This window comes from Belonocnema kinseyi, chromosome 4 (assembly GCF_010883055.1).
Source record: "Belonocnema kinseyi isolate 2016_QV_RU_SX_M_011 chromosome 4, B_treatae_v1, whole genome shotgun sequence".
Classification (NCBI taxonomy): Eukaryota; Metazoa; Arthropoda; class Insecta; order Hymenoptera; family Cynipidae; genus Belonocnema; species Belonocnema kinseyi.
The window spans coordinates 46,301,919-46,318,187 of NC_046660.1; the positions used below are offsets into that span (position 1 = coordinate 46,301,919).

At 30.4% G+C, this 16,269-nt stretch overlaps 1 protein-coding gene across 1 annotated transcript in view; it reads left to right on the forward strand.

The window, feature by feature from the left end:
- The window catches only part of LOC117170874 (metabotropic glutamate receptor 2-like), a 139,911-nt gene that overhangs the window by 103,627 nt on the left and 20,015 nt on the right, over window positions 1–16,269 (forward strand). Inside the window, exons 8-9 of the mRNA XM_033357917.1 lie at window positions 2,014–2,318; window positions 5,022–5,144. Coding sequence (XP_033213808.1) covers window positions 2,014–2,318; window positions 5,022–5,144 — 428 coding nt within the window. The remainder of the gene's footprint in view (window positions 1–2,013; window positions 2,319–5,021; window positions 5,145–16,269) is intronic.

Here is a 16,269-nt window from a genome sequence, read left to right on the forward strand (position 1 = left end):
AGCCCTTAAAATCACTTTGAAAACTTCAAAATGTCTTCAAATTTCTTCAAATCTTTAAATCCTATTAAAATTTCCTGAGATTCTTCAGAATTCGTGAAAATACTTCGGTATCTCTTAAAATTTATTAAACCCTTTTCTAACCCCCTACATTTTTTTAAGTATGTCGAATTTCTTTCAAATTCCTTAAAATCATTTATAATCATCGGAAATAGTCTGTAATTTTTTTGAAATCCTGTCTCTTTTTGATCAAATACGTTATCATCTTGTAAAAACCATTGAAACCCTTGAAACTTTTAAAAATCGCTTTGCTCCTTTTCAAAATATTTCATAATCTCTTAAAATCCCTTTAATTCCCTTAAATTGTTTTTAAATTCCTTCAAACTCCTGCACGTCTTAAAATCCTATTAAAATTCCTGCAAATCTTTGAATCCCATTAAAATACCCTGAGATTCTTCAAAATTTGTGAAAATAATTTGGTATTTCTTGCAACTCTTTAAATTTCCTTTCTAATCCCCTGCATTCTTTTGAAATACTTGAAAATCTCTTCGAAAACTTAAAAACTTTTGCGATCTTTTGAAACCTTTTTAACCTCATTAAATCTCTGCAGATCTTCGAATCCCATTGAAATACCCTAAGATGCTTAAAAATTTGTGTAAATACTTTATTGTCTTCAAATTCTTTAAAATCATTTCTAATCCCGTATACTCTTTTGAAATATTTCGAAATCCTTTGAAATTCCTTACAATCATTTGTAATCAGCTGAAATTATTGCAATTCTGTGACTTTTAAATATTTCGAAATTTGTTGAAATCCTTTAAAATCCTTTGAAATCTCATTATTTTTTTAAGTATTTCAAACTCTCTTTAAATTCCTTTAAATCAATGCAAATCTTTAAATCCCTTAAAATCCCTTAAAATTCTCAGAAAACTCGTCACCTCCTTCAAAATCTTTCGAACCCGCTTGAAATTCCTTCAAATCCCATTAAAATCCTCCGAAAGCCTTCAAAATTCGTAAAAATACTTCGGTTTTTTTTTTAAATTCTTGAAAACCCTTTGAAAATCCGTGTATTCTTTTTATAGATTTCAGAATCCCTTGAAATTCCTTTAAAAATGCTTCGTAATAAGTGGAATTCATTTATAATTTCTTTAAAATCCCGTCACTTTTGTTGAAATACTTTGTTTTCTCGTAAAATCCATGGAAATCCATTAAAATTCTTAGAATTCCTGTTACTTTTTAAAAAATATTTATAAATTTGTTAAAATCCTTTGGAATCCTTTAAAATCTTTTGAAATTTCTTAAAATCTCTGAAAATTTTCAAATCCCATTAAAATCCCCTGAGATCCTTCAAAATTTGTGAAAATACTTCGGTATCCCTTCAAGTTCTTTAAAATTGTTAAAAATCCCCTTACTTCTTTCGAAATATTTCAAAATCTCTTGAATTCCCTTTAAAACCTTAAAAGTCTTTTAAAACCTTTTGAAATCCCTTCAAATTCCGTTCAAATCCCCCCGAGAGCATTCATAATTTGTGAAAATAATTCGGTATCTCTTAAAATCCTTCGAAATCCTTTAAAATCCCCTGACCTCTTCTAAAATATTTTTAAATCTCTTTGCATATATCTCGTAATTTGTTGAAATCCTTTCAAATCGCTAGAAATTTGTCAGCTGGTTTGAAATTCCTTGAAATCCTTTGAAATCTTGTTTGAGATAAAAATAATTAATATATATAGTGAAAAATATCAAATATTATGAATCCTGAAAATAGAGGGAAGAAGGTCTACAAATTTTTAAATTATTTGTACGTAATTAGTGAACTTTTTCCATGTTTAATCATATTGTTTATACTCATTAATATCCCTATTTTTTGAAGGAAGATAACATAAAAGATCAAATTTCGTGTGCATGCGGGGGTTTGAGTTTTCTCTCGGGAATTATTCGAGGGAGCTGAAAAATGAAAATGAGTATTTGTAAAAAAAAATGGAGAGCGGAGGAATTATGTAACTCCCGTCTGTACAGGGCTCACGGCAGTTCAGCTTGTTGGTGCTATATTTTGGCTGATAATCGAACCACCAGACATAAAGGAGATCCATCCTTATCCCCTAACAGCAGTCCTGACCTGCAGGGTATCAACTTTTTCACTCATGATGTCCCTCGTCTACAACATGTTTCTCATCCTCATGTGCACTCTTTACGCCTTCAAGACCCGGAAGATCCCGGAAAACTTCAACGAGGCCAAGTACATCGGATTCACTATGTACTCTACTTGTATTGTCTGGTTGGCTTTTGTCCCCATCTATTTCGGAACCAACAACGACTACAAGGTTTGTTATTTATTTATTTAGTCATTTATATTTAATTATTTACATTTTACTGTATTCTACATGCTGCAAATTTTTTTTACATTCTCATCCTAAAAATTGGCTTGATGTCAATTTTTAGTTTATCCGTTTTTTCATTAAATCTATTTTGGATGCAAATTCAAGAAATGAGCGCAGTTTCAAAATATTTGAGACCTCCTGCTCCCTTCGCTTACCCTATTTTCCTCCCTTAATTTCTTATTATCTCTCCTACTACCCCCTATAGTAGTATTCCCTCACTTCTCCTACTTCCCTTCTCTCGCTACTTTATCTCTAATTTCCATCACTACGTCTCTCCTTACTTCACTCTAATTCTCCTTTTCCCAACTCTCATTCCCTTATTTTCCCAATTTTCCCTTTGCTCATTTCCTCCACTTCCACGCTCCCGTTTCCCTTCACTTACCCTACTTCTCTACCTTAACTCCCATTCATTTCTCTTACTCCTTTCACCGTAATTTCCCCTACTTCTCTGTCCCAAATACCCCATCTCTCATTTTCTTTACCACCCCATCTTTCCCTTCGCCTACTCTCTTTCTGATAATTTTCCCTCACTTACCTCACTTTCCCTTCCCTCATTTCTCCTTATTTCCCCTACATATACTCCTCTTATTTCATCTCTTCTCGCTTCCCCACTCCGCTAAGCCTCACTTCTCCTACCTCCTTACTTCCCATCAATTCACCTCACTTCCCCTACTTGCCCTGTCATAATTTCCCCTCACTCCCTCACTTCAAAAAAAGATACGACGGTAAATTAAAAAATTCCAAAATGTAAAAAAATCCAGTGGATTCGTAATTTTCAAATAAGTTTACAAAAGTCGGAAGAAATTAAAAAGATTCCTTTTGCGAATTCAAGGTGAATTCTAAACTAATTCAAATGAATTTCAAAAAATACTTGAAAATCTCTTTAAATCTTTGAATGTTCATACAATACTTTACTTCTTGTGACTTAATTCATTGAAACCTATTTAAATATTATAAAATCTTGTAAAATTCTATGAAATGTTATGATGTTTCCTGAAATTCTGGAAAATTTATTAAAATACCTCCAGAGATTTTCAAATTCCTAAAATCAAAATCTTATAGATCCAGGAATGTAACAAAAAATTGAAACTGATGGAAATTTAAAAACTCTGTAAATAAGACGATTTCAATTATTTCGTTTTATAGCGACTAATCATGCTGCATATCAATCTATTCTAAATTATTATGCTTTTTTAAGATCTCAATACACTACTTTTTTCACATTGAAAACACAATATGAAACGGGCAAAAACTTTTTTTCAAGTTTCTAATCAAAAAGTCAACCCACAAATGTTTCCTCAGCTTAAACGATTCAATCGATTGTAATAGCTTCACTCTGTCCTCAAGTTTACCCAAAGCTTCAAATTTAAAGTTCAAATAGTTCGAGATTTTTTTGAAATCGATCCTTCTAACCCTGCTAAAAGTAGAAAGATTGAAAGAGATAAAAATTGGGATACAGGAAAAGATCAAACTTTTCTATCTCTCTCAATAGGTCACTTTGCATGCTTAAATCAATATCTTTTCCTATCTCCAAACGCAATAATTTTCCATCTCTTTCTATAATTTTCATGTAAGGGGACAGCTATCTTTTTTTATTCTTTAGTCTACATATCTATGATGAAGTTCAATCTTTTACTCTGTCTTTCATAACTAAGGACCCTTATCTCCTTTTATTATTCTATCTCTTTAATAAAAATTTGAATCTTTGTATATCTTCTTTTCTATTTTCCGCGGTTGAGTACTCCTATCATTTTCTGTCCCTCAAAATTTATGAATCTATTAAAAAATTAGGTAATTTATTTTTAAAATTAATTTGACGTTGATAACGTACCAGAAAACAATATAACGTATATGCTTTTAACCCTACACACCTCCAACTTATTACCATACCTTAGTCGATAAATGTGTCGAACTTGGAAAATTTAAATTGAACGATAGAAAAAGATTGTAATGAATATTTGAAGTATAGCATGAGATAGAGAAAAGATAGGAATGGAATAAATAGATGTGAATTTAGATTGAAAAATAGATAGAAAAAGATAGACGAGAATTTACCATGGAAGACAAATAGAAAAATATTTACGCTAAAAGATAAAGAATGGGATGGAAGAGAGGATTGAAAAAGATAGACGTAAATTTATATTGTTAAGGAATTTGTAAAGAACAGACGTTAATAGATGTAGTGCATGATGAGATAGAGGGGATTAAAAAATATAGATGGGTATTAGGATTAACAGAGATAGAAAAAGATTAAAATGACTAGATAAAGGATAGATGGAGATAGAAAATAGGGGATGGCAAAAAGACGTGAATTTAGATCGAAAAATAGATAGAAAAATATAGAACAGAATTTGATTCAAAGAGAGATAGAAAAATATTGACGTGGATCGATAAAGGATAGAATGAGATAGAAAAAAGAGGATTGGAAAAAAAATAGATGGAAAGTTAAATTGGCAGAGATATAAAAATATTGGCGAGGATAGACAAAGGATATGATGAGATAGAACAGAGGAGATTACGAAGATAGAAGGAAACTTAGATGGACAGAGAGATAGAAAAATATTGACAGAATCTCTATCTTTTTACTTCCAGCAGGGAATTTTAATAATTTAAGTAAAGAGTTGTTTCTTCTGTTTTCAGATTCAGATAGCGAGTATGTGTATGTGCATCAACATTTCAGCGACAGTAGCCCTAGGCTGTCTCTTATCTCCCAAAGTGTACCTCGTTCTCTTCCAGCCTTACAAGAACGTCAGGTCCGGTCAATCCCATGTAAGTTTTTTCATACTTTAAAAGAAACTTTATTCGTTCCTTTTTGCGTCTATTTTGCCTCGACTGCAGGCAGGCAATTACTAAGTGCATCAACTACTATCCTTCACCTTCATTCTGGTAAAAAGCACGAGCTGCCTTAATGCCTCATGTGTGATACGTTTTGCAGATTACTTTTTTTAAGCTCACACCCTTAATGAGAGGTGCATTAATATCCCAGGGTGTCCCATATTTTTTGCCGAACAAACTCCAGTTTATTTCCAAGGTTGTAAATATAAAATCTTATCTTACCAGAAGCACGAATAAAACACATTGTTAATCTTTTAGTCAAATTGAATTACAATTAGATGTGTTTATAATATAGTTCATATTAAATTCACTTAGTGTCAAAATAAATAATATTTTAATTGGTATCTTAAAATAACTGTTTAGTAATTGATTATTAATCCATCGCTTATACCAAAGAAATTAAAAACTATGTCTTAATTTTTTTTAGCCTAATTTTTATTATGAATCGCCGTTACCCATCATTTTTATTTTTCTGTATAACTATTTGCCATAACTTCCATTTTTCCGAATTACGATTTGACATCATTTTTATTATTCCTAATTACAGGAATTTTTATTCGACGAAATTACAATTTTTAATAGTTTTTATTTGACCGAAAAACATTTGAAATAATTTTATTCCGGATTACCGTTTGGCATCATTTTTCTGAATATACAATTTTCCATAACATTGATTTTTTCAAATTATCATCAGACATAATTGTTATTTTACCGAATTTCTATTTGACATGTTTTTTACTTTACCGAATAATTATTTTCCTTAATTTGATTTATTTTTTCTGCATTTTTATTTGTCATCATTTTTATTCTTCCAAATCGCCATTTATCATCATTTTTCTCCTTCAAAATTCTCATTACAAAAATTACAATTTGCATAAACATGGTGACACCACGAAAATATTTGGGCAAAATTCAAACCAACCAATCAAAAATTTTTAATGAAAATTCAGAAAAATTGAAAATAATTATAAAAAATAAAAATTCGACAAAAATAAAAATGTGGACATATGGTTATTCAGTAAAATAACAATGATGACAAAGAGTAATTCAGTAAAATAAAAATTATGTGAAATGTTTATTCGATGAAATAAAAATTATTTCGAATATTTATTCGGTTAAGTAAAAATTATGCCAAATGGTTATTCGATAGAATAAAATGCATGTCAGAGTTGAGTATTAACTTGTTACAAGTAACTCTAGTACTGAAAATACTTAACTTTTGGGGTAACCTCGTTGCTATTTTTCAAAGTAACTTATAACGTAACTTAGGAACCATTTTTCAGTAGCTTGGATTCACCTATTTTTGGAAAATCCGTATTTTTTCTTGAATTTAACTATAATTTCTTTTAAATTAATATCATTTTTTATTGAAATAATAACTATAATATTTTTTCGTTGATAATTTATCTGTTTTGTTTGAAAATGTAACGACTTGCTTGAAAATTGTTTTGTTTTGTTAAAAATGCATCTATTTGGTTGTAAAGTAACTTTTTGGTTAAAAAATCACATAGTCGGCTTAAAAATGCCACTGTTTTTAAGAAAATTCATTTTTTTTTCTTGAAAATTCGATAATTTGGTAAAAAATTGTTTTCTTTCTTGGTTCAAAATTCGGCTTTTTCGCTTCAAAATTTATTTAATTTGTTAAACAATTTTTTTTTCTGATTTAGTTAAGGATTCAGTTATTATTGTAAAAAATTCGTGATTCTTTATTGAATTCAACTGTTTGATTTTAAATTAAAATTTTTGTGTTTGAAATTTAATTTTTTCAGTTAATTTGTACCTTTTTAGTTAAAAATTCAACTACGTATTTGGAAAGTTGAAATAATTTGTGCAGCATTTTTTTTAAGTCAACTCTTGGTGAAAAGTGTTATTTTTTGTTTGGGAAATAATCTCTTTTGGTAAAAACATTTTGTAGATGGGTTCAGCTATTTTGTTGAAAATTTGGATTTTCGCGGTGAAAATTTAACTACATACTTGGTTAAAACTTAAACTACTGTATTAAAAATGTAGTTGTTTGGTTGAATATTCATAATTTTAGATAAAAATTTAAAGATTTTGGCAGAAAATTCAATTATTTGGTAAAAAAATTAACTTTTTGTTGTAAATTTACTCTTTTTTGAAAATTTGTCTTCTTCATTTGAAAATGATTTAAAAAATCAACTTGTTGGTTAAAAATTAACTTTTTCGTAGAAAATTAATATTTTCGTTATGAAAATTTAACTATTTGGTTGACAATTTATGTATTTTGTTGAAAAAATTAATATTTTGTAGAAAGTCTAACTAGAGAGCATTTTTTCACAATTCTAAAAATCAATATTCATAACATATTGATTCTGAACCAGAATACAACAAAATTAACATGAAAATTATTTATTAATCGACCTAGTCAAAAACCTTAACATCATAAATAAAATATAAATGTTTGGTTGGATAATGTGACTGAAAAAATGGTGGCAAATTTTCATTAAACAAATAGAAATAGAATAGAAATGATATATAAATAGAATAACAATCATATAAAATATTAATTTAGTTCCACGATTTTCCGTAAAATAAATATTAGGCAAAACAGAATTTAAGAAATACTCATGCGCCTCACTTTATCATCTCCATTACTAACTAAATCTCTCCCAAAAAAAAAACACCCTACTAAAAAGGAAATTCTACTCAACTAATTTATAATTTTTTATGGATTATTTTATCGATTCAAACTTTTTACACATAAATATTGACATCACGTACTATTAGAAAATTTGTTTAAATTTTAATTCCATCTTAAATATGACTGGTACGGCTACTTGAAGTTAGCCCTGCTAAAATCTGGTTGACATGATATCTCCATTTCAAAGCTTCTGAAATAAAAAAAAAAATCGCAATATTATTGAAGAGTAGAATTGTAGTTATGGTTGGAACCGCAGAAATTAAAATATGAAAAAAATGCAAAATGGCGGATTTCAAAATTTTGTAACTTTTTGTACCATAAATTATTTTAAAAAGGGTTATATATTAATAAATAATAATTCTGGCAGTTCCGACGATAAGCACACATGTGCAATATAAGCTGTAAAATTTTCAGCTTGATCAGCCCAGTAGTTTTTTTTTAATCATGTCAACCAGGTTGAAAAACGTTGTTTCGAGAAAAACGCGTTTAAGATTGTCCACATATATTTAATACAATAAGTCATCATTTTTGTAAAATCGATAAGAAATAACCATAAAAAATAAATAAGAGAGCGGCTGACGTAAAGGCGATAAAACCAAAAAAATAATTGGGTTTAAATAAAGAAATCATGTTAACAGATCTAGAAAAGAGGGGGAGAATTGAAATAAATGACGGAGATAGGAGTAGTTCGAAATATCTGGATTTGGAATATAAATCATTGATCGACTCCATACCATTGGGCACAAACTTGAATAATATATTCCGAGAATTTCCTATACACCTGCAGCTTAGCGAAAATATAACTCGGAATTTAAAACCGAAACTTACTGCGGAACGTAATTTACAATACTAAACTAAGAGTATGTCTGGCAGGGTATAGGAAACTTTCCAACAAGTTTATAGCGATGCTCGATACAACCTTTAAATGGCTACCTCGTAACTTCCAATTCAGTTTGCTAAACAGCACGCAAACATCATACAAAATAGCCAAAAATAAGCGCCCTGCACCTACAAAAAAGAGTTTACTAGCCTGTTAAGAAATTAGTGACATTTTCACTCCTCTATTCTCCTTAATTTCCTTCTTCGCCATACTTAAACCTTCGCTTTCCTTCAACACCCCAACTCCTTTCTCATTTCCTTTCCTCTCTCTTCACTTCCCCGACTTCCTTACTTTTGCTTACCCTCCCTCATTTTCCCTACTTTCTTACCTGTACTTACCCTCCCACATTTCCCCTACTTCCCTATATTTATTGCCCCCACTTCTCTATCCCACATTATCTCTCGCTTCCCCTCCCTTCCACTACTTCTCTTCTTCTTTTTTCCCCTCATTTTACCTACGTCCTATCCATTCTCTAACTTCCCTACTTCACATCACTTTATTTCCGCTCGCCCTATTACCTCGCACTTACACGTACATTCTTTACTTCCCTTCCCCTTATTTCTCCTGGTTTTCCTTACTTTCCTTTTCCTCACTTTCCCAATTTCCACCTCCTTCATTTCCATTCCACCCCTCCCCAATTCCGATACTTCCTCTCCTTTAAGTTCCTCCTGTTCTACTTCTCTTCCTCTCCCTAATTTCCCCTATACCCCTCTCTTCATTTCTTCCATTTCCCCTCTCACCATCCTAACCATTCTTTCCCCATGTTTTAACTACTTCTCCTGCCCTTAAATCCCAACTTCTATTTCTTCCTTTCCGCCCCACTTCCCCACCCAGGATGGCGATTCGGCAGACGATTTCAAATTCCCTGTCATTTCCCGGTTTTTCCCGTTCAACTGAAAGGTAACATATTTATATTTTCCGCCAAACGTAAATATTTATTTTAATTCATGACGTGCATACTAAACTGCGTTTAACACAACAGAGCAAACAATTTCAAAATAAATGAATTTTTCATATAAAGTTATTAATCTTTAACTGTCACATTTTAATTTTTAACCAAAATGATCAATATTTAACTGGATTACTTAAATTTCCAGTAAAAAGATTAAGTTTTAAACAATCAGATATTTTTTAACAAATTACATGCATTTTTAACGAGATAGTTGAATTCGGAACTAAAAAATAAATAATTTTCAACAAAAAATGTAATAGATACATTATTAGTAAAAAAAAAATTAATTTCCAACCTAAAAGATGAATGTTCAACTAAAATAATAATTATTTAACTAAAGAAATTGAATTTTTAAACAAAAAGAAGAATTTTTATTCAGAAGGATCTACTTTAAAAGAAAAAGATCATATTCTAAAAAAAATTATTTTTTAACAAAATACGTTAAATTTGCAGTAGTAGAAATTAATTTTCAACCAAACTGATGAATTTTCAACTGAAATGATGAATATTTAACTGAAATAGGTGAATTTTTTACCTACCAAAAAGACGGAAGGATAGAAGGATCCCATACTTCCGCAAAGTACATAGATTTTCAAATCAATAGTTTAATTTTTAAATATAATATATCAATTTTAAACCAAATAGTTTAATTTTCATCCCAAGAAGATACATTTACAAGCAAAAATATAATAACTGGATTTCCCCATCAAAATCTAATTCTTAATAAAAAAAAAGGATTTGCAACGAACTAGTTCAATTTTCTCCTGGAATAGTTAAATTTTTTACCAAAAAATTATTCTCAACAAAGTAATTACATTTTCACAAAGAGATGAATCTTCGAACAAAAAATAGTTTTTAGCAAAAGAGTTTAACTATTTAACGCAAGTAGTTGAAATTTTAAATAAAAAAAGATAGATTCATAACGAAAAATGGTTTCTTCTAAATTCTAATTCTTCTAAAAAATTTCGTGTTTCAAGTGAAATTATATTTCTTTGCGGAAACACGCTTCCCTAAAATAAACACGAACATTTTTTTCCTAAAACTCCCTATTAAACCAGTTTTTGGAAAAAATTGAGAAAATGTTTCTTTCTGTATGTATAAAATATTATCAATTCGATTATCAATTTTAAGTCAGTGGAAAAAATCTAACAAGGCAACATTTTTTTAAGTTTTTCTTATAATAGAAAAAAGCAAACATTCTTTTCCTTATAAAGTATAGATAAAAATGTACAAATTCAGACTCAAGGAACGGTGCATTCAGTAAATCATATAGGCTCCCTTTTTAATTAATAAAAAGCCGGTTATTTCTCAGGTTTTTACGGTAAAATTGTTTAATTTCTAGGTTAAGTGAAGTGCATTAATGATAGTTGAACGTGAACAAATAATTTTATCAATATTGAGTATCTTAAATTATGTTCTCACTTTTTTATTGTATTAAAAACTGTTTGGGTGCATGAGAAAAACTACTAACTAATGTCAAAAAAAAGTATTCTTGAACAATAATGAATTAAAATTTACTTAGAGTAAACTCTGATAATCTGAAAAATCTAAGTTTCATAAACCGTAAATGAGTAAATAAATAATAATAAACATTTATAATATAGTCCCTGCGAACGTATATAAAGTAAAAATCAGATTTCTATGTAAATTGGCCAAAATATTAAAATAATGAAAACTTGAAATTTTAAACTCTCACTCCCCTTCTTATCCCTTCTTTCCCTTTCCACACTTTTCCTACTTCCGTCCCGCTGACTTTCCCAATTATCCCTCACTACTTTCACACTCCTCCCCATTTGCTGTCACTTTCTATGGTTTCCCTCCTCTTATTTCCACCAATTCTGCTTCTCTTCTTATTTTCCCTCACTTACTTAACCTCCCTAATTTTCCCACTTTCCATCCCCTCCTTACCTCTCACTTCCACTACCTTCATTCCCCTTTGCCCCTTATTTTACCTGCTTCCCCTTTCCTCACTTCCCGAGTTCTATCCCTTTATTCCCCCTCTATATTACCTTCCACTTCCTCTCACATCCACCTCTTTCTTTTCCGTTGTTTCCGCTTGTTTTACCTACTCTTCCTTTCCTCACTCTTCCTATTTCCACGCCCCTCACTTCCTCTACACCCTTTTACTTATCTACCAAACCTCACCCATTTACCTTCACTTTCGATACTACCCCTCATATTATATTCCCTACTTCTCATTCAACCTACTTCCCTTTAACATATGCCTCTTCACTGATCCAAGCTGCATTTCCTCTCACTTCCTCTACATTCCCTCCTCTCATTTACCACGCAACATCCCATCTCATTTTCTCTACTTTCTTACTCCATATTTTCCTTATTCTCAACCCCAATCTCCTCCTACCAAACGTACCTTCACTCCCCTCATTTCCCTTACTACCAACCTTTCTACAAATGCAGGCAATTATAATTCGGGGTGGTTGTTCGAAAAAAATTTCACGGTTTTAAATAAAAAATTTGAACTCTTTAAACCTGAACTTTTTTCCCTAGATGTCATCAAAACTGAACTTTAAAGTAAATCACCTCAAGTGGAACTCGAGAATTTTAAGCATTTAAAATTTAGGCATCAAATTTTTTTATTCAATCGCTGAATAATTTACAGGTAGAGATGAGGGCTTTGAACACTTTCCCAGTAAATCATTTTAACGCCATTAAAGTGCAGCATTTATAACACAGGCCCACAAAAAAAAGTTGTCTGTATTTTTTACCTGACCAGTGTATATTTATATCAGAATTTTCCCCTAGCCTAGGGGCAATGTGCGAAATCTAGGGTTTTCATGGTTCTCTGAACGTCTTTTCTTTTCAGTGGCAAGTCAATGAAAAAATACAGTATCTTTATATATTTTAAGTTAATAAATTAATATAAGTACTCAAAATTACTTTGCAGTGCCACAAATTTTCCCTTAGTCTAGGGGAAATTCGTAAAATCTAAGGTATTCTGGGTTCTCTGAACGTCTCTTTTTGGAGTTGCAAGCCCTGGCGGACCGAACGAACCGAAAGGAGCCTCTACAAAGTACCCGTAAAGACCCCATTGTGTCCCCATTCGGTTCCTTTTTAAAAAACTCAAAAAAAAACAGTAAGATCAATTTTTAAACTGTTGATATTCGGATTCTACGTTAAATTTTCTATTAGAAACTCCCGAAGTAATCACAATACTTTTTTTTGCTTTAAAAATTTTTTTAAATGTCATCAACTTCTGCTGAAGGTGACTTCAAGCGCATCTGTAATAGCTCAAGTAGTATGTTGCGCGCGAAGTTCAAAAATAAAATTCTCTCTCACATGCATCGCAGCGTTGTACTCCGAGGTCAATGTCAATGACAGGTATTTTATTTTTTAAAGTTTTTAACGCTGCAAGAAAAAGTATTGCGATTACTCCATGAGTTTCTAATGCAAATATTGACGTAGAATCCGAATTTCAACCATTTAAAAGTTGATTTTGCTGTTTTTTTTTAGTTTTTTAAAAAGGAACCGAACGGGGACCCTATGGGGTCTTTACGGGTACTTTGTGGAAGCTCCATTCGGTTCCTTCGGTCCGCCAGGGCTAGCTAGTCCATGAGAAAATACAGTATTTTCATGTATTTAGAGTCGGTTGATATATATGCGTGTTCAAAATTACTTAAACGTGTCACAAATTCTCCCTTAGCCTAGGGAAAACGATGAAAAATTAACAACATTTTTCGGGTTTATATAAGTTGTATTTCTAGACATGAAAGTCAATGAAAAACTGTAGTATTGTTACACGTTTAGAGTCACTGCCTTCAAATCAAACCTCAAAATCTCTTTACAGTTTCCCAGTTTTTCCCTAGTCTGGGGGAGTTTTGACTAGGAGTCAAGACAAACTTCAGATTTTACGTAGGTCACATGTCTGTACTCAAAATCAACGTTCAAATATAATACCTCTATATATTTTCAATCTCAGGTTTGAAATCAAGTTGCGCTCTATATTGCTCTTATGTTCCCCTAGCCTAGAAATTTATGGCACTGGAAAGTAATTTCAAGTACTAATATTAATTTACCAACTTAAAATATATAAAGATAGTGTATTTTTTCATTGTCTTACCACGTAAAAAAAAAGTTGAGAGAACCCAAAATACTCTAGATTTTACATATTTCCTCTAGGCTAGGGGAAAATTGTGACGTAAAGGGGAAATTCTTAGGTCGGATTTGCTTTCAGTGGCCAAAAATACATGAGGATACACTGGCCCGGTGCAAAGTACGGACAAGATATTATATTTTATCATCAAGTTTTATTTCACAGGACCACAACTTCCAAAAAATCAACAGCTTTTGTTAGTTTCTCACACTTTCCCCTAGACTAAGGGAAAGTTTGTGGCTCTAAAAAGTAATTTTGAGTAATAGTATTAATTTAACAATGTAAAGTATATAAGGATACTGTATTTTTTTTATTTACTTGCCACTTTAAAGAAAAGATGTTCAGAGAACCCAGATAACCCTAGATTTTACACATTTCCCCTGGGCTAGGGGAAAATTCTGACTTGTAGGGAAAATTCTGAGGTCGGATTCGGATTTAACATCCCAACCCTGGCGGACCGAAGGAACCGAATGGAGCCTCTACAAAGTACCCGTAAAGACCCCATTAAGTCCCCATTCGGTTCCTAATTTAAAAACTCGAAAAAACAGCCAAATCAACTTTTAAATGGTTGAAATTCGGATTCTACGTTAAAATTCCCTATACAATGTCAAGGAATAATCGCAATCGTTTTTTTTTCAACGGTAAAAATTTTTAAAAATATAAGACGTATAACGCCTGTTGACTCCTACTTACAAGCGATGCGTTTGAAGTGTAGCAGTCTACAGGCGTTATACGTCTTATATTTTTTTTAAATTTTTACCTTTGCAAAAAAAACTATTGCGATTATTCCGTGACCTTCTATGGAAAATTTTAACGTAGAATCCGAATTTCAACCATTTAAAAGTTGATTTTGCTGTTTTTTCTAGTTTTTTAAAAAGGAACCGAATGGGGACCCAATGGGGTTTTTACGGGTACTTTTTAGAGGCTCCATTCGGTTCCTTCGGTCCGACAGGGAAAATGCATAAGGATACACTGATCAGGTGCAAAGTACAGACTTTTTTTTTGTGGGCCTGTGTAATGAGAACAGTTAATAATTAAACTAATTGTACCTTTCAACTCACATCAATAGAAATATTAATATTATATATTATAATAATAATATTAATAAATCAAAATGTTTACAACAAAATAAATGACTCTTCCAGTTTAGAAATACTTGAAAACCAAAAGGTTCTCCCTTTAAACGCGATAAAACCTTAAAAGAAACAAATGTTTCTTTACCAATTTTAAAGAAAACTAAAACCTAAATTTCCATCCTTCCAACCCGATAAAATATGAAAAACAAACAAAATGTATCTACTAATTTATACAAAATCGTAATTGTTTCCCTTCCTACGAAGTAAAAATATTATAAATAAAAATTGCACTCTTCTGATTCAGAAAAAAAACATTTGAAATAAAAATCCCTACCTTCCGACACAATAAAAATTAAAACAAAATAAAAAATGGCCTCTTCCCATTCAACAAAAATAATAAATAACCAAAAACTTCGTTACTTCCAACTCCATATTAAAAGTTTAGAAATAGAAAATGTTCCTCTTCCAATTCTTAGAAAATTAAAAGTTCATCTCATAACCGTAATAAAAATGTTAAAAAGAAAAAAGGGCCTTTTCCTAATCTGAAAAACAATTAATACCCAAAATGTCCTCCATTGAAAATAAATAAAAATTTATAAAAACAAAAAAGTGCCTCTTCCATTTCAGAAAAAAAAAATAAAATAAAAATTTCCTCCCTTCCAACTCAACAAAAACGTTAAATATTAAAATTGGTTCTTTTTGTTATTCATAAAATATTAAAAACTAAAATTTTCTGCTTTCCAGCTAGATAAATATCTTTAAAATACTTAAATTTCCTTGTTTCAAACTTAAGAAAAATGTTTAAAATACCAAACTTGACAGTCTTAAACTCAATAAAAATGTAAAAAATAAAAAAATTTCCTCTTCCGATTGGGCAAAAAATTAGATACAACACTTTCATTCACACATAAAAAAAATGTTAACGAGGCAAGTAAAATTTTAATTACAGTTTAATTTAAAAAAACATTAATTGTGATTTATGTGCTGTTAAAAAATTATAAAAGTTTTTAATCAACAGTTTTCCAATTCAAACGCTTTCTATTTTCAATGATTAAACGATAATTAAACTATCAACTTTTTCTTTAAACAAAATATTATTTTTATTAGATGTTAAATTATCTTAAGTCGTTTCAAATGAAGAATTGTTCGATTGTTATGTATACGTCAAAATTGGTTTTGAAATATTTTTAAAAAATCATGTCATTTAAATTTTAATTGAAAAATCGGAACAATATTTTTTAATGTTATTATCTATGAAATGGTTTAAAAACTTTTAAATATTTTTTTTAATGATTAATATTTTTACTAAATTTGTTTAAAATCCTGATCAATTGAAAAAATTGCCATGTCGTAAAATCTTGCATATTCTATTTTTACT